Below are 24,298 nucleotides of genomic sequence, written 5' to 3'. Positions count from 1 at the left end.
AATTAACACATAGCAGAAGAATCTGAGATTAAACATTTTTATATATTTTTAGCTAAGGCAAATTTCATGACTCTAGGAATCAAATTACAGGCTCAATGAACTATTTTCATATAAAGGATAGGTAGCTTGTTTCTCTCTTCTTCTAAGAACAGTGCAGGACATAATCCTGTGCTTGAAGAGTTACAGAATTAATTAAACATCAGTTCTCTTTTTCATTTGGGGTGGTCATATTTTTCAAGAAGATTAAGGTATCAAATAACAAACAAACAAGAATACACAGTAAAAAACAATATACATTGAAGAGTTTCCAGTTCTAGTTTAAAAACCAGTTTCTTTGCTAAGTACAAAATGTGGAGATTTGTTTTAGTGAATCATTCCAGAAACAGGTTTTTAAAGAATTCAGAAATATTTACCTTCCATGACACTTAATAGCTGTTCAAAATTTCCTGAACTAAGAAGACCTCATTGCACATACAGTAAGCACTGAATTCAATGAGTCAACTTATGTACTCAAAAGTTGATGAGCTGCCTTGACATCTGCAAATCAGCAGTCAAAACATTTTTAGTCAAGAAAATTTCCTCAATATAATACCTTTTTTCTTTTTCACTGGTGGCAGTAAAAAGCTATTCAGATTCTTTTTAATAGAAGCACTGGGCTGCCAAAACTTGGATATTGATCTTTCTCTTTTCCTGATGGAGTTGAGGTATGATGGCACAAATACACTACTACTACAAATACACTACTACTATTGCTTGAGAAAAATAGCAGAGTCCATCTTGCACGATCATTGCTTTAAAAAGAGCAAATGAAAGTGCATAGATTTTAAAGGAAACTTTAAAGAAAACTGTAGTATGAGCTACTAAGTAGGCCAACTGATTAGTCACATGGTGCAACCTACTGTGCATTCCACTTATAAGTCACTCACCTTTTGATATTCAAATACTAAAGGAAAATCTGATGTTTCCCATCCCTCAAAGCAAAGAACAAACGTACCAGCCATACAGCTGTGAATATGAAAAATAGAAGGGAAACATTCTCTTGTGTAATTTAAAATCAAAACAAAACAAACCCGCAGGAAGACTGTGCAGCATATTTTCATCTCATTTACTAAGGATGTCTCTCCCTCTCTCTCCTTTTAATTTAAGTAGACTGAGTCTCTTTTTGATGGAGAAGTTACCAAAGAACTGCAGTGAAATGTTAATGACGAATGTTGGAGAGCATGGTCTGGAACCTTTCAGAATATAGGATCTTAAATGATTACTATATAGAAGTGCAAAACAAAACCTTAGCACACCTGCGTTATGCCACTTACGATCGATCAGTTGAGTATTTTCCTGCTTAACTAGAGTTATTTTCAGCAGGAAATATGTCTAAAAAAAAAAAAACCAAACCAAAAAATACAAGTAATCCAATTTTTCCCTTTAGTCTTAACTATTAAAAACATAATGAAAAGGACAGCACTTTTTATTTTTTTATCATCCTCTTTATCACATTAGCTTGACTTCTCACTATTGCACTCTGCAGTATATATATCCTTTTTGGTAAAAATAAAAGTATGTCAATAAATAAGGCTTGAAAATTATTTTTTTTTTAAGAAATAAAAATTATTTTCTATAGAAAATATGTAGTTTTTTTCACAAAACTAAAACTAAAACCTAACTCTACTACTCTACAACGCTAAGGGGGGAAAAAAAGCATGTGTTCTATCAAAAAAGTCTTATTATGCATGGAAGATAATAGTAAGACAATGTGATATCCAAATGAAAAGGACTTAAGTATTTTCCAGTCAAATAATTACAAGTCTCTGGTTTACTATTTTGCATGCTTACACCTGTCCAGATTCATGTCCAGAACCTTGAAGCAGGAACAGTGTCACATAAATAATATCCACTAAATCAGAATTAGCCCCCAAAATTTAGCACCAGCAGGATGGGATACTGCCACATTCTATCTTCCCCTACTTAAGCAATTTTTCTAAGATGCTTAGCAAAATTTCTTAAGGAGATCCATTCCTTCTCTCTGAATAGCTTTTGGAGCCCTGGACACACAGTCGAGAGCTGAAATATTTCCAATAAAGTGCAAAAGAGTACATGAAAGGTAACACAGGATGCCACAACAAAACCATGTGAAGAAAAATTGCAATTGGAAAAGGAATACACCAATGAGTGCTAAATGGCAAGATCTTCCAGCTATTCGGAAGAGATCATCAGGAATAAGAAACACAGCTGGTACAATTAAGGTTTGTTTTACAGCTCTCAAAACCCTGAGTTTGGAGGTTTCAGAAGGTTCCTAGTTCCTATTTTGTAACTCTAGCAACTGTCTTAATGTTAGCCTTATCCTAGATTTTCCTAAATTTATTTTCTTGCTTGCTTGAGCTTATTTATATGATTTTAAACCACCTGGATTTATCATGCACCTAATAGAATCCTGCATAGAATTTTTCCTAGAAATTGTTTTGTCTTTCTAAAAATAAAGTAACTAAGTTCACAAAGAAGTAGTTATTGATGATGAAGAGAAAAATGGATATAAATGAGTCTTGAAGTTCCAATCTTACATACATACAACAAGTTCAAGAGTAGAATATAACTAAATTATTGCATCTATATTCAAAATGATTGCAAAACAGTAAAAAAAAAAGGTTGTAAAAAAAAAAAAAAAAAGAAAAAGGAATGCTTGATTGTTCCCAGGAGTGTATCTTTCACCATATATTTTAGCTCCTTTTGTATGAAAAAACTGAAATGTAAATTATAACAACATTGTGAAGAAACATGAAACAACTTCTACCAAAAGATAGAAACATTGTACCACAAAAGTAATTATATATATGCTTCAAAGGCACTGGTCAAATGAACACAATCAGAAAATGTTCAAAAGTACACGACAGCTAAAAACATGTTTCAACAGATGAACAGAAAAAGCCCAGTGAATATTACCTTTCCATTTTCATAAAACCGTAGGCTGTTAACCTCTTTTGAACTTGAATGGTCCTGAGGAATAATAAAACCTACAAAGCATGCAGGTTGTGCCACAGATGTAGTACAAAAAATACCAAAGATGTGACAAGGAGAGAGAAACATGTTGTGGTTGCCCTCAGCCATGCTGTGACAGGAGTCACGGGACTGACTGCGCATGTTTCCACCACATTGCAATGGATGGGCAAAAATATATTGTAGCTGAGAAGCATGCAGGCCAGTCAATCTCAAAAGTGATCATATAGGTATGATTTGTTAGGTAACCTGTGTAAACATGCTGACACGATGCTCTGCCTGGTTAAAAAGCACCAGATCTGCATTCTTGACTGATCCAGCTCGATTTTACTCCTGTGAGAAGTAAGAACGGTACGCAATGAAGTTAAAACATGGTACCCTCCAGGCTGAGTTCTGGAAAGAGCAGAAGTATGGATTCCTGCTTATTCAAATATGTGTTTTCTAGTTATGTCACACATTTGCAAAACATAGCATTTATAGCTGTCAAAGCATACCCAAATACATGCTGAAAGAGATAAAATTAGCAGAATATCTGAAGCTCACAGATATATATTGGACTTGGGCCTGAACATAAAAGACCCACAAACTAAAAATCCCTCCACCCTTAACCCTCACCAAAAAACTTCACCTCAAACCAAAACCACAGGCAGATACACCCACACTGTGTATATTACAGGTTTAGGCTCTAAATGATAGTAATTAGATCCTAAAAATTAAGCAAAATATTATTTTTAATTTGCATTTTATCTTCAAGGTTTTTCCTGGTCATCACTAGATTCTAAATTCCTACCCAGGATACATTTTCAGAAGGCACCCTCAGACAAAACAGAAAAAAAAAAACCACATTAACTCATACAAGGTCAAATACCACGTCTGGGTAAGCAATTTTTTCCCAGCATCACTAGCTTTTCTAACTGCATGACTTAAAAAAAAAAAAGTTTCAAACAGTTTAAGGTACATAATGTATTGTAACAGATACAGAGCAATGCAAAATGAAAACCCATGGCTGGCAGAAAAAAACATGCCTAGCAAAACAAAACAATCTAAACATAGCAATCCAGGCTGGAGTATGGCTGTCTGCACAAGCAGTGATACTCTTGTATTAATGGCCTTGTGTCTTCAGGTGCCAAGGGAGCTGACACCAGAGATAGGTCTGCACTGGAGCCACAGCACAGCAATTTGAAATTTCGAAGCGTGTCTCAGGATCCTGCTGAAATCCAGGATTTTGCTTCTCCCATCAGTCTGCAGCTGCTGGCATATGTCACCTTTTCTAAAGCTGACCCAGTTTAAGGTCAGGTAATTGTCTTTGAAGGGACAGGTTCAAAACTCCCACAAACAAGCAATAAATTAGTATTTTTTTTCATTCAAGAATTAGAATCACAGAATTTTTTTTCTTAATTTTTACTTGACAGTCACCTTCTAATACTGGCATTGTTCCCTCATTTTCCCCCCATAATTTTAACTTCATAATTCAATTGTTAATGCACTCATTAGCCTCAGCAACTCTGTTGGATTATCCAGTAAAAATAATACTGATTGCTGTAGAATTCAGTGAGTTTTAAAAATCAGGCACAAAGGCATTGTTTTTTATTAGTATATTTTTAAATACCAGCCCACTTTCACCTTTATGTCATGGAAATATTATTATTATATTCTAAAAACAGGCCTTTTGCCTCTGTTTATTCTGCACATACTGTTTTGTCTATCCAACTAAAAATTTGGAAAACCAAAACCCTTTTCTAAATGGGTTTGTATGTGTTCTGCCTGGATTTCCTACTCTCTTTGGCTCCACAGTCTCACTTCAGTTTATTCACTCTTGGGACAGTCTAGAGAGACCTCAAATCACAATCACATTCTATTTCTAAGCAGGAAGAGACAACCGTGAAAGAATACAAACTGGTATAATTTGTTCATACAAACTACAGAGTATCTTACCTCTTTGCTTTCCTCCAAATCTGAGTCACTGCTAAACTCTTCTGTATTTAGATGTTCAAAATCAGATTCTCCAACAGCTATTGGTACTGTGACAGTAAGGCCTGGGTTGTTTATGAATGATTTGTAATCACTGCCACCTATAACAGTGGCCATTCCATTCTCATTTTTGTGATAATTTGCATCTATCCTTATTTCAGCGATGGTACAGTTAGAAATGCAATGATCTCTCTCATCATTCAACTGATCTGTTGTTCTTTGATTCACAACAGCTTTTTTCTCCCCACAAGCCTTTTGGACACATTCACCTGCTTTTTTCTTCACATAACCTATTCCCTTTTGAATTCTTGCAACAGCCATCTGTAAGTTGTTCATTTCATTATCATCATCTGTAGGAGAAAGGCTGTCTGAACTAAATGAACTCAGCAACAGGGCTAGAAAAAGGTTCAATACCTAAAAATAAAAAGAAAACAATGCAGTTGAATTTTCACAATTTTTCATTTACATCCTTCTTCTATCACCCATTAAGAACTTAGATGTCATGTTTTCCTTTGCTGTATACAATTCTGAAAATTATCCAGTAAAGAAAATGTAAATACAATTTAAGTAGAACACCTTCCCTATGCCCTAATTAATTTTTTTTTTCTGGTACTGCATTGCTGTATGACCATGAAGACTGGCAAATTCTTTTTTCTGATTGTGTCTGTAGGTCAGAAATTAATGATTCTTTGGTACTGACAGAACAGAACCAAAATGTTTACTTCCCTGGCACAAGGACACACTGCAATGGAAGACATAGCTGAGCTGTGCAGAAAACATTACTGTAGTCCAAACTCTCACAAATATTTTGCCATATGCAACTTAGAAAATGTGAAGCACACCCTGTATCCTAATTCCCAAGTCATCCAAGGCAAGAGAAAACATAGAATACATCTCAGTTACACCAGTCCAGAGTTTAACAGGAGATAAAATGGTCGTAGGACAGCCAAAGCAGCAGAGTACCAGTCCTTAAAGCCTCCAAATCAGCAGCTTTGAAGATAGATAACAGGTAAAACCATGTGCTGGAAACACAAAGACAGCTGGCTAACAGCACCCTAAACATACAGGAGGCACTAGCTACTCCTGTGAGAATTTCCACTAGAGCTATGGTATAAAATTAGAATACACTAAATACTGTGTAAAAATTCACAGAGATCATGCTTCATTCAACAGAGTTCTATCTTGTGGTTTAGAAAACTACTGAAGAAGGATGTTTAGTTCATTAAACCAATTTCACAGTTCTCCTAATTGTAAAACAATAATAGATCAGTAGAAAATCCTGGACCAAGTGGCTGTGCCACTAGTAGCAATGCGTGACTGCTTTCTAGATAATCAGATGATTAGAATGCCTCCAGTACAACTAATTTAAAATCTCTTTTGCTAGTGACAGTTGCCTAAAGAGAACATTTAGAGTAGAAGAGGAAGACTCACTAGGCAATGAGAAAAGCAGAGCAAAAGGCAGAGCAACGGAGGCCTCAAATACTGGTGAGTTTAAAAAAAAAAAAAAGTAAAAATTAAAAGAGAATTTGTTACATGGCAATGTACAAACTGGGGCAGATCTGATGCTTTCCTCTGAACAAGAAAAAAATATATAATACAGATTGCTTTAAAAGTGGTTGTTAAAACTTGGGAAACTGGAAGCACAAGTGTGGCAAGGTGAAAGAAAATGTGAAGTATTTAAAGCTGTTTTTTCTGCAAAACCACAGCCTTCTAATTCAAGTTTTCTTACTCGTGTAAAAAGTTGGCTGTACAAGAAAGTAGGGCTCAAAACACCCCAAGTTTCAGAGACTGCTAAAACAGCAGCACAGAGCAAAAAAATAGTAAAAAAATTTCCAACAATCTGGCCATATGTGATCAAAAGTGATGCCTCTGTAAGGGAGAAGAGGCCTTGTCATGTCCTGTTCTGCAAACAGCAAGCTCCCTGAAGGGAGCAGAACTTCGAGTGCCTTTGCTCTTCTCTCTCTCTCTCTCTCTAGGTAGCCAGGGGTAATGCACAAAAACCTGAACCCATGATACTTCTCTCTCTCACCCATATCCCCTGAAAGGCATTTCCAGACCCCCGAGGGGTCCCATCATCCACTCTGAGGATTCTATATAGGATCAGAAATCTAACAAACGGAAAACTCTATTTCAGAACCTATATTTGTAACAAATTCAAAATAATAAAACCCGTATGTAAACAGCCCATGTAATAATGCTTAAGAACTTCATTACTGGTTTTGTTACCATTCTTTCTCAAATGAATAATGAATTGTTGTATTATTTTGGCTACATACCACTAAGTTTCCAACCACCATGAACATCATGAAGACTGTAAGGCACATGGTTTGGCCTGCAACCTCCATGCAGTCCCACATTGTTTCTATCCATTCTCCACACAGCACTCGGAACACAATCAGGAAAGAGTGGAAAAAGTCATGCATGTGCCAGCGTGGAAGTTCACAGTCACTGGAGATCTTGCAGACACCTTCCTTGTAGCTTTTTCCAAACAGCTGCATCCCAACCACAGCAAAAATGAACACAATGATGGCCAGAACCAGGGTCAGATTGCCCAAAGCCCCCACTGAGTTACCAATAATTTTTATCAGCATATTTAGTGTTGGCCAAGATTTTGCCAATTTGAAAACTCGTAACTGAAAAAAAACACAAACAACATAAATGTTATTTGCAGTACTTACAAAAATGCTATAAAGCTAACAGATCACGAACTACTGATACTCAGCCGTAACAAAAAAGAATAAACTTCAACATGATTGCAACAATCATAAGTTATACAGAAACAGGAGACCATAAAAATCACACTTTTTAAGTTTAAAAAATTTTAGACTTCACTATGGTTTTTGTAGCATTTGTATATTCTTTTCCACATGAAAGAAACATCACATTGGTTGTATTTGTTCAGTCAGTAAATTATGAGCAGGGCAAATACCTCAACCACTGTGTGCAGTACCAAATTAAAAAAAAAAAAAAAAACCTAAAAAAAAAACCCCAAAAAAACCCCCCAAGCCCCACAAAACAACAAAAAAAAGTTCAACAGGACTCTACAGAAGGAAAACAATGGATTCTGAAGTTCTCAAAGAATGGGGTCTTCCAATAGAATATTGCTTTCAACAATTGAAACAGATCAGACAGAACCATGATCTAGAAATAAAGCCAAACACAAGCCTCAAGTCAACCATTTCAACTTATGAAAGGAAAAAAGTTTAATTCATACTTCTTCTTATCCATAACCTATTCTCCCTTCCTTCCCCCAGAAAAGTATTTAGTAGTTTTTGTTTTCAGATAAAAGCAAAATGGAAATGAAAAATTGAAAGGGAAAGAATGTTTCATAGTTACTTTCTCATTTTTAAAATGAAAATAATTTTTAATACAATAAAGCATTTTTTTTTACTAAGGGGGAAAATAAAAATATTTTTAATATGAAACAAATAGGAATTTTATAATTCCTACATTTAGCAGGAACACTTCTAGTCTTTTTCCCAGTTACAGATATGGAAGTAGACAGAATACTACAAATGTTTTATTTATTTATAGCTCTCAAAATTAATTAAATAAAGTGTACACTTCACTGTGCTTTAGTCATCCACGTTAAAGCAATTCAGTAACATCATAGCTCTTTCCCTTGAAAAAATACTTCATTGCTTCTGAACCACATAGCAGCACACAGTTTTAATTGATAATAGGAATACTTTTAAAACACACTTGCAGAGATATTCTGTGATACTCAACAAAATATATATATAATACTACTAGAAAATATTATTTATATGAGTAAAGTTAAAATAGAAATACAATTCATTAATTCATACATATATGTCATTTTGACTAATTTATTTACCAATCTGAAAGATCGGAGAACGGATAATCCATCCACATTTGACAGAAAAAGCTCCACCAAACTAAGGGTCACTATAAAACTATCAAAAATATTCCAGCCAACTTGGAAATAATAGAAAGGATGCATGGCAATTATCTTGAGAACCATTTCAGCTGCAAAAATCCCAGTAAAAACCTGAAAGGAGAGCATTTATAGTTATTTATAGAAAATTATGAATAATTGGAACAACTTAAGTAAGATGAAGAACAACTTAAGTAAAAAGTAAGAATTGTGTTACAGCAGGATTTTAGTAAAGAAAATAATCACAAGATGAACCTCAAAGACAAAGCAACTGGAAAAATCAAAGTGAGCTGTAGCATAATTCTCTTAACTTTAGTTAAATGTGAGATACATTTAATGACCAGTGAAGAATAAATTGTTCACAGAATCACAGATCTGTCACAGTTGGAAAAGACCTCTAAGCTCACCACATCAAGCTGTCAACATCCCCCAATAAAACAGATATCAAGATCTGTATTGCCCTCTAGAGCATGTCCTGAAGTGCCTCACCTACACAGTTTCTAAATACTTCCAGTGATGGTGAGTCCACCACCAACTTCCCGGGGGAGCCTGTTCCAGTACCTAACTACTCTTTCAGTAAATAAATTATTCTTAATATCTAGTCTAAATCTCCCCTGGTGCAATTTCAGTCTGTTTCCTCTAGTGCTCTCATTGTTCACTTGAGAAAAGAGGCCAACACTCACCTCACTACAACCTCCTTTCAGGTGGCTGTAGGGAGCAATAAGGTCTCCTCTCTGCCTCCTCCAAACTGAACAGTCCCATTCCATCAGCCTCTCCTCCTAACTGGTCTCCTATTTGCTCCTCATATCTGCTGTCTATTTCATTAAAGGAACTTTCCTCAGCAAGATAACAGTTAGTCTTGCCACAATAGAAGCTGCTTTAACAAAAGTGTGTGGAAAAATATAAGCTGGTCATAAATCAGAGAGCAATGCGCTATTAAATGAACTCTTCATAAGAACTTAGACACAGAAAGCATATCTTCTCTTTCTAGCTACCTAAAGAAAAAAGAGACAAGTTGTTATGCCTTATATTTGAACTAAAGCTCTTTCCTGCTTCTGGTACTTTATGAAGAAGACAAACAATGCTACTGAAAAGGCAGTAAATTCATTGCATTTACTGTAGAGGCATGGCCATCAGTATCTACAGAACTGCAGAAATCATTATCTTTTACTAGAAAGATGAATAAACTTTTAAAAAAAGCCAGGGGCATTTGACAGTTCAAAAAGAAAAAACTGCTGAAACTGTATCTGTATTGTGGTGGCATTTTGGCTGACTGGGAGTAAAAACAAATTCTTATCGCATGAAAGAACACTTACATTCAAACAGCACAAAATTAGATTTATGTCAAGCTACTTCATTACACATGAAAGGAAAAATTGGTTGTGCTTCCTGGGTAAAAAATGCAAGCATGATCACTTGCAACAGCTATTGACCCTCAGCTACTCATCTTCCTTATCTTTCTCCTCAAATACATCTTGAATCTAATTTAACCAGCAACATCACATGATGATATTCCACAGATAATGATCTCTGACTCCAGGTTAAGGTAAAAACATTTAACATTGCTTGTGTTGGCTGAAAATATCAGCATATACTTTAAATGTTGACACATCAACATCTTTAGACTTAAGCCTGGCAAGTTCCCAACATGTACTAGGATTTCATATATTCTAGGAACTAAGTTGTTTTATTATTTTGTTAGATCATAATAATCAAAATTACCATTGACATTAAGCACAGGTTAAGAAGAACAGCAGATAACATTATCTTTATTATTGTCATTATAAAACCAGCAATGAAATCAACCACCCCAAACCTGACATACAGTCTGTGTCCACGAGGGAACAAAATCTCAAATGAGGGAACAAAGAGTATCTGTATAAACAAATACTCTTGAAATTAATCACACATTCTTTGCCTTCCAAATTGTTGTGGAACAATCAAAGCAATATTCTTCATTGAAACACACAGTAACAAAAAAACCAAAAAAAATCAGTGCAAAGTAGTAATCCAAAATAATATCCAACTCGTGTGATTTTAATATAGGAATAAAACGCTTAAGTACAACATATCTCAAATGGTATTTTTAGACTATTTTCGGTAAAATTAAACCTTCAAAATTTATTTTGTTTGATGATAATAAAAATCACAGAAGTAATTCTATTTCCAAGAGAAAACAGGTTCCAACTGTATCAAATTATATAGCTCGATGGACTTACCTGATTTCCTATTTTCAGTACATTATTGAACTCGTTAGTCATTGGATAATGTTCCATGGCCATAAACAGTGTGTTTAAAATTATGCAGACAGTGATAGCCAGATCAACAAGTGGATCCATTACAATAAATTCAACTACATTCTTTACTTTCAACCAGGGTTCCCAGCAGTTCCAAATTAAGAAAGTGCGAGCAAACTTATTCCAGCAAGGTGGGCATCTCTGCCTGGATTCTTCGAGTTCTGTGAAGAAAAGAAATGTATAGTCAAAAAGTTTTGCAGAAAATCAAGACAAATTTTTGTTTATCTCCTTTCCAGGTTTAAACCTTTTCCCCTGAAATTCTCAAGGATGTTTGGAGGATCCTCCTAAGACTTCCAGGAAGTTGTTGTATCTATCAGAAATTTTTTTGAAAACTAGAATAGACTTGAGTTTTGAGCTAACAATTAAAAACTTTGTCTGGTTTTACTATCATAAGATCTTGTTTTAAAAAGAAAACTACTTATGTTTACATTTAAGGATGTTTTTCACAGTAAAACTCCCAACTCTGTAGTCCTCTCAATTGTCTAATTATTTAAATTTATTATTTCATTTCATTATGTAATTTTGTTAACTACTCAAGATTTTTCAAGTATTTCATTTGTAGTATTTTCACTGTTCCAAGTAATCCTGCTACAGCTGTTCTTATTAACTAAGGCTTAGCCTTTAATTTTCTGTAACAAAAGTAAAAAAAAAAAAAAGTTCTAATATCTGCAGTTATAACACACCTTCCATTGTATTTGTGATAATGCCAGCTATACTCATGGCTCGTTGCTTTAAATTAGGATCCTCCAGCAACTCCATTGGTATTTGATATGAACTTGCACGCCTCCTTTTTGCTTCTATGTCTGTAGTAGTGCTCTATAATGGAAAAAATTACATTCAATTTTAGAAATACTGAAAAACAGGTATAAGAAAGTTTCAGTGAATGCATAATATATACAGCTTTGTATTTAAGTGGTTACACTAAAATTTTTTTCCATTATACATATAATATAGGACTAGTATTTTTTTGAAATAGCTGTTTTCATTGTATAATTCTGAATATTATATACACTATTCTATTATTTCTACATATATTGTACAATATATATACTACTGAAATTCAATAATTCAGTTTCATTATAACTATTATTTCAATAAACCAAGGTTTCTAGGAAAAGCATGCGATCAATCCTTTTGGTTCATTCCTAAGCAGACTGAGGGAAAAGGTAAAAGTGACCAGAGGGAGAAATGGATTAATTTGCATGAACTTTGCTGTTTTTTTTTAATTGTACCTTGATTCTAGGCAGTGAGAAACTCAGATCATCTCTGAGATCAAGGAGAAAAAAAAGCTTTCAGAGCTTCTAAAATGTCAACATAATCTTAAAGGCTACATTATATTTGCACACCACAAGGCAAAAAAACAGAACCAGATGATTATTGGTAGTGAATTAGGAATACTTTTAAAGGGAGGCTAAAGCCATAAAGAAAAAGAAAATCAAAATGACATAATAATATGAAGAATGTCTAGAAAGCTGAGCGCCCCATTTTGGTTTCTAAAATAGATTTAGCAATTTAACATTACTAATTTGAATCACCACACAGGTGCATACACAGCCTTGCTCTGCAGGTATATAAGGATGTGCTTTTTTGTTCTCTTTCATTCTCAGGCTTCAGCCTCTCACTTTTGAGTGAATCACTGAAAACCCACTTCATTTCAGGAAAATGTGCAAAAGCATTCATAGCTCGTCAACGATTTTCAAAGCATTTCATTCCATTAAAACATTGCCTGGTGCAATGCAGAAAGGTCAGGAAACCTGGAGTAATTTGATACTTCCTTACGTTGTCATCAGTTGTTGCTTTATCTATTATCACCTCTGGCAGAAGCTGTCCAGTAGGTGACAACAGACCTGGTGGTCCATCCACTAAGGAGACCACTCCGTTGCAATCCACAGTGCTGTGCATCTTCCCATTCACTGGAAATACTGTCAGCCTTCTTGATGATCTGCTGGCCTGACTGATGTTACTACTGCGCCGTTCACCGTGTCCGCGTGGCAAAAAAAGAGAACCTCTTCTGCTCCCGTTATCCTCAAACGTGCTGTGCTCATCATCAGCAAAGTCATTTTCAGATCCTATCTCTCTTCCATGTTCTCTAAAACTGAAAAGGCTTGTTCTGCTGCTACGTCTGGGAGAAAACAGGGAGCCACGAACACTCAATAAAGACTGCAAAGGAAACAAACAAGAAGAACAGCTGAAGATTTCGAATACACAAAATGCATGTCTATGTATTAAAAAAAAAAAATTATTGCCCAGGAATCTGTCAATGTTTTTTAATACGCTGTCTTAGGTAAATTTCAGACAAATGCACTACAGATGAGAATCACCTCAATGGGTAAATTTAAAGTATACTTAAAAGTATTACTGGACAGAAAAAAAATGAACATGCATAAGGGTAAAATTTTTTCCACCTCTGTTTTAAAAAGAAAAATCAGGACTTCTAGAAATTCTAATGATCCTCAGAGATCATGCTTTCTGCTAGAAGATATCAATACCCTCAGTCTTCTACACTGATACAGTATACTTAGATTTTCCTTTTATGAATTAAAAAGGGATTTCTAATTCAACCTAACTGCAATACTGCTATGCATGTTAAGATGCAGCAGATCCTACACAGTAAAATTAGAGAGATCATAACAACTGTTTAGATACATTTTAGAAAATAATACTTAGAGAAAGTCAGTATTTAAATACTGCAACGTTTTTCCTTTTTATACTACAGGGAATTTTGCTGGATGTCACAGTTATCTCACAACCCCCCAAAAATGACAGCTGCACTATTCAGCGTACCTGGTGGGGTGATGCGAAAGGCTTCCCATAAGCAAGCCTGTTCCCATCAAAAGAAAACCGGAAACTTTTTCTTCTGATACTGCCATCTGATTCAGATTTTGGAAGCTTTTCATCCTTCATGTCCTCCTCTTCTCCAGAGAGCTCTCTCTGTCTTCTTTTCTTCCTTCTATTTCTCCTTTCCTTGGCACTTTTTGAGCTAAGTTTGGAAGCTTCTGATGAACTATCTGAGGGTCCAATAATCCCACTTTCACCGCTGTACTCAGTCATCTCCGCTGCAGCTGATGCTATTGCCTGCCACAGCAATTGTTGAATATGATGCTTTACAAATCACACCATTTTTAAAAGAAAGTTATAGTCATTGTCCCTAGGATTTCTATTAAATTACAGATGTGTGACAAAATTCAAATTCTGTAATATGACTGAAAACACATGGGCAGGTATGAAGTTGTCATTCAGAGTTCTGCTTTGCATCTACATCATGGACTCTGTCTGCATTGTGTACAGCATTCATTAGAAAATAGTTGAATAAATTAATTAGTTAGAGTGAATGCAAATGCAAACAAAAGAAACTTAAGTCTGCATTAATTTAGTCAATTAAATTTAACTGTTTCTGTAAGAGATGGCTTCTGTAAACTGCTCTTGGAAAATAACTTTGGGGTACTACTTTCAGTCTTTGACTCAGTAGTGACAGCACTAGTAGTAAAAATTAGTAGAAAAAATTAGTCAGAAAATTATGGATAAAAGTATTTTAAACTCTAATCAAGGCTCCGTAAGTATTTCACAAATGTCACAATTATTTCTAAGCTGCAAATTTGAAAAATCATCATGACAGGCTAAAAGAAATACTTATTTACATAAGAAATACTTATTTAAAGACCATTATTCTGATTTGAGATTACTTTTTATTTGGTTAAGTTCATTAACACTTTACACATTGTGCATTTAAAAAAAAATAAAAAGCCATACAAAGCAGCCTAAAGTACTTGTGAGGTATGTGAAACAATTGGGCAATAGGGTATTATAAATATGGGATTTAATTACTGGTTTTGTTTTCAACAAATAGCACACAAAGGAATTTACTAAAGCTCAAACACTTATTTGAAAATACCTGAGCTTCTTCTTGCTGCTTCCTCAGCTGTTCAAGCATCTGCTGCAAGTCTGCCTCCTTCTGTTCTGCTTCAACTAAATTTGCTTGATTTTGTTCTTCATATGCCATAGCGACCACAGCCAAAATCAAATTAATCAAATAGAAGGAACCCAAAAAAATTACCAGAACAAAAAAAATCATGTATGTTTTGCCAACAGCTCGCAGTGTCTATAGAAAAGAAAAGAAAAGACACATTGGGTGAAGACATGCACCAGTTCTGCAGTTCACAAGCATTTACAGAATTTGCAAAGTGCAAAACTATTACTGAGTTGTTCTTCCTTCTGCAGTAAGCTCATACAAGCCTTCTGAGTAACAAAGCAAAATAAAGGGAGCTTTCATACATATGAAGGACATATTTCAGGATCATGTTGCTTTTAGACAAACCTCTTAACATAGTAATATTGAAAAGGATGTGGGATCAGAGATACTAACGTAATTCACACATCACAGGTTGGAAGCTTAGTATATTTACTATGCATTAACATGCCTTGCCCTTGAATTAACCCAAATAATTAAAAAATGGCATAACGATTAAATAATTAAAATGTAACATTTATTACAATTAACAGATTTTCACACACACCAATTAATGGAAAACTATAGAAAAAATATAATTTATCAAGACATGCATTCTTAGTTATCAAAAATAGGATTCAAAATATAGAAATTAAGATTCATATTTTGTTGTCTCAAAGTATTTTTACAATTCAAACTCAATATTAAAGTTTGGAAAATAAGATCTTATAATGAAGCACAAAATGAAATATAGACAGAAAAAAACACCAAAACCCACCTTTAACAAAAAAACCCCAACATAATAAAAAAACCTCACAAGCCTCTTCAGAAATCACTTGAGATGCTTTATTAAGTGCACATATCTGCTTAATTATGCAACTGAATTTTCTTCCTTCCATCTTCCATAGTTAATTTTCAGTTTCTAAAAACAACAGTGGCATGTATGTATAAACATATGAATAGCCTTTCCAAGTTTGATTTGGGGCCACTATGACACCAAACAAAATTTTTACTGTATACTCACCATCCGATAAAGATTTTCCCAAGAGTCTTGTGTCATCAGTCGAAATAGTGACAAAAAAGCCCAACTGAATGTGTCAAAGCTAGTATATCCATAATCAGGGTTTCTGCCAGCTTTCAGACAGATAAACTCTTCTGGACATTTACTAGGAAGGAAAAAAAAAATAAAAAAAGAGAGAAAGGAATAAAAAAACACCAGTAAAGCAGTGCATGTAGAACAATAATGTAAAACTAAAGTTGTTTTAAAATTACTGTACATTGAGCTTTTAATGAAGGCTCTAATTCTTACCTGTGAAGGGAGTTACTACTTGTAGCTTAAGAAATTTTAAAAAATAGTGAATAAATTTAAAGAGTGTTCTTTAAAAAAAAAAAAAAGAATAAGAAAGCTAATTAAAATCTTTCTTCTTCACTTTTTTTTTACCATTATAAACAAAATCATCTCATTAAAACTTGTTGCTATACCTCTTCACGGGAAAAAACACATTTACCTAACACAGATTCCATAATGTGAATACATCCATGCCAAAAAACAGAGTCAGCATATATATTTTATGCTCAATTTTGTCTATCAGCAGGGTTGGCATAACAGATTTCTTGGTTTCTTCAGTTTTTTTAATTATTCAAGTCAAATGAACAAATTCTATCAATTCCTCAATAGCAAATAACCATCACAGCAATAATTTTATCTCCTGAAACTGCTCATAACAGTTTTGATAGTACATGATGCAATCTTGGTATCAGCTATAGGCAGCAGAACTCTTTCAGATATTGTCCCATTTTTGAAGGGCAGAAGTTCTTGCCTCTGACCTTCATAGAAAGACACTACACAGATTTTCAAATATGTGCATGGATATGAAATGCACAATTACGCATATAAAATTATCTTACAGTTACTTACATATACACATGAGATATTTATTAAAAAAAATAGATTTAAAGAGATTTAAGTGTATGTGTTTTTGAAGACACAAGCACTGAAACACAAGGGAAAGTCTGATATATCCTTAAAATAATGAATTAAATGATCTTGTTACAAAGAACTGTCACTAAGAGAGCAAGACACTGCCATGCATGCAGTTCACAGACAGAAGAATTCTGAATATGTCTTCCCAAAAACTAGTCCAAATTCCCAGTACCCTGTGCCTGCTTTAAAGATGATAAACAAAATGAAACCCATGATAAAGTATGCTCCTAAGTCATTGTTAATGCAGTATTTACTGCTGAAATGGAATTTTCTAGCTACATGTGAGTTTTTAGAGTACATTTAAAACAAAGTATTTTCTCATTTAACAATTTTACCTGTTCAGGTGTTTACTTACTATAAAGTATTATGTAATTTTCAGTGTACCTTACCCTGCATCTGTGCTATTGCCACAAAGTAGATAATCCTTGTCTCCTTCTAGGCGATAGTAATTACCTAAGGAAAAAATAGAAAGAGACATGATTATAAATGGAAGGTGTTTGATGTTGGTTTTTGTTGTTTTTTTTGGTTTGTTTTTTTTTTGTGAGGATGAACCTATGTTATCATAAGTTAAAGTTCAGCTTGAATATCTCATTCATATTCTCCCAATAATAGGTTCAAATACTGGGACATCAATACTGGTAAGTAAAGCTGGAATATTAAAGAAAAAGAAACAAAAACAGTGTAAAAATAAAATTCTAGAACAATTATTAGAATGGCATAAATTGTGTCACGGCAAACAATGAATCCTTTCAAAATCTCATGTTCAAAAAATAAGAAAAGGGAAGCACAAAGCTTAGAACTCCTCTTATCCAGTAGGCAGATTGTAAGGAAACAAGTAAAGGCTATCTTATTTAAAATGGAGCTATGAACAATGGCTGTCTAACAGTTTCTAAGTCAGAGCAACATTAACGCATATCCTGTGACTGAAAATATGAAGGCAGCATTTAAAAGGAAGAAGGATGTTCCAATGATGTTACAACAGCTGCTTTACAATAAACAAATTCACAGCTTTCATTATAAAGCAACAGCTTACACAAATAAAGGAATTTATTTTGTTCTTAGTGATTAACCACTGTCCTAAAAAAAAAAAATTCAGATGGAAGGATGATAAATTGGGGGAAAAGCTGATATAAGGCTTTGGGAGGGTCTGAAGCAGGCTTTGGGAATTAAATGACAGAAGACACAGAAAATTCAGCAAAAATTAATGCAGAGTTTTGCATATGGAAAGGGAGAGCCCTTTGCAATGACACGGGCTGAGAGCTGACCAGCTGGGGAGCAGCTCTGCAGAAAAATCCCTGGGGGTCTTGGCAGAGGGGCAGAAGAGTGAAGGTGAGCCAGCAGTGTGCCTGACAGCCAAGGGATGGATATCTGCCTCCTGGGATGCATGGAGAGAGGCACAGCTGGCAGAGAGAGGGGAAGGACTGTCCTCCTCAGCTCAGAGCAAATGAGACTCTACCTAGAATGCTGTGTCCATGGGTTTGGCCTCCCAATTCAGCAGAAGGTCACCAAGATGATAAGGGGGCTGGAGCATTTGCCCTTTAAAGAGGGGCTGAGGCACCTGACCTTGTTCAGCCTGGCGAAAGGAAGGATTATGAAGAGAGTTGGTGGAAAGCATCCAGCAACTACAGGAGGTTGCCAAGGATGCAAAACCAGTTTCTTACTAGTCTGTGGCAGCAGAATGACAAACATTGGGTATGATTCAAAAAAAGAGAGGTTCTGACCCATCAGAAGAAGAATATTTTCACCATGAGGATGGCCAGACACTGAGATCTGGAAGAGACAGATTTGGAAAAACTCTTATCCCAACTAAACTAATATGCTGTTATTCTCAATCAATATCCTCAACAGACCTAGCAAGCTGACAAATGGCACCGGTTTTCACAGGACATAATACTACTCTAGAACTTAAATAGTCAGAAACAGCCCATGGGGTGAACATTACAGCAAGACAGGAGGATTCTAAACCAAACACTTAAACCTAGCCATGCCAAAATCCTACAATTCAATCACAATACTTATACAATGGAAAAGTTATAATCCTAGTACTTCATAATAACTTTAGAGCTTGCCAAAACTCCAAGTTTGGAGTTCAGATACTGATCTAAATGCCAGGTGCCAATACTTTGACATGTAGATCCAAGATTTGCGTATATCTTTTCAAGACATGAATCTGGCCTTATTCCTTAATAAATGAAAACGCATTACTGTTAGCAAAAGCCACTAGGGAACACCACACCCAGCCACAGCTGACCAGCATACCATGGGCTAAAAGAAATACTAGGAGGACCCAGTGAAATTATAATGCAACTGAGACATATGAATGATTACGAACAGGTTATATGAGAAAGGAGGAATACAAGCACAACTATATGGAACTGCCTTGCCTGCATCAGCATTCTGTAGGGACTCCCAGAAATGTCAATGATTGTAGCAACAGACATTCTTGAAGATTTTAGTTCTTTCAGTTTTAAGACTACTACTTAGCAAGAAATGGAACTAGAGAATCTATACACTGTATCTGAAGAGACAAATCACAAGCATTTTATAGCATATAATCTACAAGCCAAAACTGTCCACAAAGCTGAATAACAGCACTATCACTACTCCATTTCCACATCTTCTTAGGCAAATAAACTACCTAAAATGATAGATTGCACAGGAAATCCTTGGAGGTATTAAAAACTTGACTGGATATGAATGACACTGAGCAGTCTGCTCTAACTGGACCTGCAGCTGAGGAGATCCTGTACAACCTGTATGATTTTGTGATTCTAAAACCAACTGAACCCTATAAATAAATCTCTCTCTAAGTGCAGTCAATGGAAAAAAGTAATCATGCCACCATGAGGTTGGGATGCAATACATAAAAACCCCTACTCTTGCCATCCCACTTAATTTTTATCTTTTGCCTACAGCACCAAAAGGTAATTGTGCACGTGTGTGTTTATATAAAAAAAATTCAGCAAGTTACAGCAGTATTTCTTACTTTCATTCCCAATGTATGCTGTCCAATCAAACACTGTACCATTAAAGTACAGAGCTAGGTATTTTTCATAAGCTGTTGAATTTTCTGATGGCCAGAACAAGCATTTATTCTTCAAATTGCCCATGAAGAGCTGCAGCCCTATTAGTGCAAATACACTCAGACAAAACACAGTCAAAATCATTACATCTGAGAGCTTCTTCACAGATTGAATTAGGGCTCCAACAATAGTCTTCAAACCTGCAAAGAGAGGCAGATTTTTATTACACTATTATACTGACCTAAGTTAAAGTGTTAGGTGAACTACACCAACACACTATGAAATACCATGCACAGCTTCACAAAACTGGTCCTCAAATATATTCGAAAAGAAAAAGTACCAATAAGTCTCACTGACAAATTAATTTCAAAGTATGAACGGGAAGGAACAGAAGACATTCCAAAGCACCTGCTATTCAAATGAAGTAGTAACTTTTTATTCATGCTCTCTGTACATGTAAACTACATGTAAAGAAAATTTTTCATGTTATTATCTTCTTGATGCCTCTTGCTCCAAACCATAGCCACTGTTGTATTCCAATATACAATATATTGGTTCTGTAACAGCAAAGAAAACCAGAATACAACTGCAGTGTAATATAAATTTGGATGATTGCATTCTATTGCATCCTGTTCAACTGGAGGTTGGGTTTGGTGAAGATTGGCATCTTAAGGTAATAAATGCATCATGCGATTCCCATGCATCTCTTTACCATTTTACTGCTTTGTTAGGGATTCAACTAACAACAGACTGAAATTTTCAGTCCCTAATGTCTTTGATGAATAGTAACATTTACATTAGAAAGAGAAAATTTAAGAGCATCAATTTTGATCCTTATTGCGGGAGAGAAAATTTGACATAATGAAATGGAAATATACACAGACTATGTAAAATTTGATTTCTCATGCAAGAATGTATTAAACTCTGAGGCTTAGAGTTTTAGAGAATTATAAAAGGAAATCACACTGAAGTTAAGACTAAAACCTGGATGCTTCTTTTAAACATATTAATTCAGCTTCTGTGGAACTGCAGTCAGCCTCAGTGTTTAACCTAGCTCTCACCTGGAATGACTGAAATTGTTTTCAAAGCTCGGAGAACTCTGAATGTTCTCAACGCTGAGACATTGCCCAGGTCCACAAACTCTGTCACATATCTGTAGTAAAGGATCCCACACACAAACACAATGACAGCACACACAAAATTAAACAGAGGTGATGTAGTGTGCCTACCATTTCACACAGCTACTTCTTACCTGGAATTACAGAAATAGTTTTCAAAGCTCTCAATACTCTGAAAGTTCGAAGAGCTGAAACATTGCCTAGGTTTACAAATTCTGTTATATACCTGTAGGATTAAATCACAGTTATTCAGAATTAAGGTAGATTGTAATTACTTACCTGGACCTGTAATCCAAGCAATTTTTTTTTTTTGAAGGACAACTCGAACTGAAAGTCTTGAATCTATATTTTCCCCTTTCAATTAAGATTTCCCTAGGAAACACACCCTTAATTGTTTCCACTGAATGCCAACTAAAAATTAATTTTTTTTTTCATTTTATTCTTTAAACATTATTTTAAATTGTTCAGTTGTCACTACTATTTTGCACTGTGTGATAGTTCATTGTCGTCTGCTACAGTAGTGTAAAATATTAAAATGGAAAACCCTGAAAAGCAATTCAACTCCAATTCATTCGAAATAAACTAAGATAATCTAAATAATTTATTACAGGTTCTAAAAAGTTCAAACTTACTAAGAAGTACAAACTTACATATATATATGTGTGTATGTACTTACGCAAAGGAGATTACAACAAAATCTAGCCAGTTCCAGGGGTCACGAAGGCAAGTAAAATCATTTATACAGAAGCCTCTTGCAAGGACTTTTACCAGAAATTCAAAAGTATAAATTCCAGTAAAAGTATACCTGTAGGAAAATATCCAACCAAAAGACTGTTGTTCAGTGACACAACATCTGAGCCATGAAGGAAAGTCACTCAAACCCAGCAATTAATACATGCACTGTAATAGCTGTTACAAACTCACGTGAACTATTCCTACCATTCTTCTGGAAGATAACTCACTTTATTTATTTCTTTATTTGAAATATATTTCTGCTTATTCTGGCAGATAAGATTTCAACATTTCAGCACAAATTCTAAAACTAATTATGCCTAATACGAAGAAAGTATTTTTTCTCAAATAAAAATTTCAGTATTGGCTGCTATGTCAGAGATAAAATCCATGGGTAAGTGAAACACAGTGTTTACTAAAGTTACTTGGTTGCTGACCAGGCAGACCTGAGAATGTCAAACAATAAGCCTAAATATAGGTGTTTTCTCTAAACAGGGTGTGTCCCCCATTGTCCCATTTGTCCTACTGAACGTGCTTCATAGGTGCTACAGAAGGCACCCTCCACATTGAAAAGCAGTAGTTTCAGGTTGAATGACTATTCTCTTCATGGATTTTTGTTTTGTTTTGTTTTATTTTTTTTTAATAAAAATAAAATTAAAAAAAAAAACCTCAAGAGATTGAATGCATAAAAACATTACTTTTAAAAACATTCTGAACAAAAGTATTAATGCTTTTAACTGCAGCTAGGATCTAGTGCCAGGCTAGAAAGAGAAGAATATAGTATTACATGCAACGACAATATGGCCTAGTTTTTAATTTAGCTTTTCAGTTTTTAAGCCACCTAAAGAATTATTAGCTAAATATACTTACTCTACATTCTTTATCCAGTCTGGAAGGTTACTCCATGTCATAAATACACAGTTGGTCAAAATAGTGAGCATAATGAGTATGCTGAACAATGTTGACTGTAGTTAAGGAACATACACTTTTTCAATGCTGAATTTTGCATCACAACAAAACATGAGGAATTGACCAGGCTATAGATTACTTACAATGTATACAACACAAACCAATTTATTATCACTAGCAATGTCATAAATAATGCCAAGATGCTTCGAAATAATGATGGCTACACCACTAGATATAATCTAGGTTTCCAAGCTTTGCATCTCTTCTAAATTTAATCAGAGAGTTAAAGTGACAAATCTTTGCCCTATTTAATTTTGAGAGAAAGAACTAACGGCAGGAACCTTTAAACCAAAAAATGCAGTGTTATGAAATATTAGAGAAGACCGGTAATAATTTTTAACAAACCACTTAAAAAGGATATGAATGAACCAAAATCTTAATAGCTATTCTTCTAATAATATTGAAAGGAGATAAAAGGTACAAGGCAGGTGTGGCACTGAACCTGAAGATTGTCTTCCCTTTATTCAATACTATAAATGTCTTTCAAAACAAAAAAACACAAGAGGGGAAGGATAGGAAATAGGAAATTGTTATGATACATGTTAGCAACTTTGACATAAATAGAGGCTACACTTACACAGAGATAAGTAACCAAATTTATTTTTGGTAGAAATATACAAGCAAATATGAAATACTAAATTTTCACACAAGCAACAAAAACTGAACATCATACAACTTTGTCTCTGTGCTCTCAAACAAAATCTGCATTTCAGTATTTTCCTATCATCATAGAATAGTTCTGGTTTGAAAAGACCTTTAAGATCATCATCCAACCATTCATCTTGCACTGCTAAGTCCACAACTACACCATACCCATAAGCACCACATCTACACACCATTTACGTAAAAAAAAAACAAAAAAAAAAACCCAAAAAACCTGTGAAAATTTTACAACTGTGCAAAGTGATTCTAAGAGGAACGATGCAGTGGCTTTAAAGAACCTCCTTGCTTTGTATGGAGGGAGTAAAACCTCTAATTGTCCTACGAGCATACTATCTTCCTGTTTCTCATGGGGCAATGCAGGGAGCAGCTGGTATTAAAATCATCCTGTTGATTCAAATCATCAGGAAAAACACAACTGGGCAGAAAATTCAAATCCTCCCCATAAGACTCTGAACATTTTCAATGATCCATTTTCAATGAAGTAAACTGTAGTGTTATGAACTCATATCTGTAAGTGAAAAAAGCTCTTACCAACCCACAGAAACCACATGCCATGAAGCTGGCAATATGTGATAACTTTTTAAAATTTTTTTACTTATGTTCCTCCCTAGCTAAACAGGACATAAAATTTAACTTTTTATAAATCAAGTATTTGTATGAGATTTCAAGGAATGTTTGACAGCTGATCATTTTGGCAGATGACTGAACA

The 24,298-nt window shown here is 34.8% G+C and overlaps 1 protein-coding gene across 1 annotated transcript in view; it reads right to left on the bottom strand.

Moving 5' to 3' along the window:
- LOC139797724 (sodium channel protein type 2 subunit alpha-like) overlaps window positions 1–24,298 on the bottom strand; it is a 70,221-nt gene that overhangs the window by 19,348 nt on the left and 26,575 nt on the right. The window contains exons 3-17 of the mRNA XM_071747459.1: window positions 23,288–23,406; window positions 22,828–22,917; window positions 21,902–22,030; window positions 21,360–21,451; window positions 20,071–20,307; window positions 17,474–17,537; window positions 16,125–16,266; window positions 15,047–15,253; window positions 13,939–14,229; window positions 12,934–13,314; window positions 11,838–11,970; window positions 11,077–11,315; window positions 8,798–8,971; window positions 7,236–7,592; window positions 4,924–5,373 (exon numbers count right to left, since the gene is read on the bottom strand). Of these exons, the coding sequence (XP_071603560.1) occupies window positions 4,924–5,373; window positions 7,236–7,592; window positions 8,798–8,971; window positions 11,077–11,315; window positions 11,838–11,970; window positions 12,934–13,314; window positions 13,939–14,229; window positions 15,047–15,253; window positions 16,125–16,266; window positions 17,474–17,537; window positions 20,071–20,307; window positions 21,360–21,451; window positions 21,902–22,030; window positions 22,828–22,917; window positions 23,288–23,406 (3,105 nt within the window). The remainder of the gene's footprint in view (window positions 1–4,923; window positions 5,374–7,235; window positions 7,593–8,797; window positions 8,972–11,076; window positions 11,316–11,837; window positions 11,971–12,933; window positions 13,315–13,938; window positions 14,230–15,046; window positions 15,254–16,124; window positions 16,267–17,473; window positions 17,538–20,070; window positions 20,308–21,359; window positions 21,452–21,901; window positions 22,031–22,827; window positions 22,918–23,287; window positions 23,407–24,298) is intronic.

This window comes from Heliangelus exortis, chromosome 6 (assembly GCF_036169615.1).
Source record: "Heliangelus exortis chromosome 6, bHelExo1.hap1, whole genome shotgun sequence".
Lineage (NCBI taxonomy): Eukaryota > Metazoa > Chordata > Aves > Apodiformes > Trochilidae > Heliangelus > Heliangelus exortis.
The sequence above is the reverse complement of the archived record's forward strand: the minus strand, read 5'-3'. Positions and strand labels throughout refer to the sequence as shown.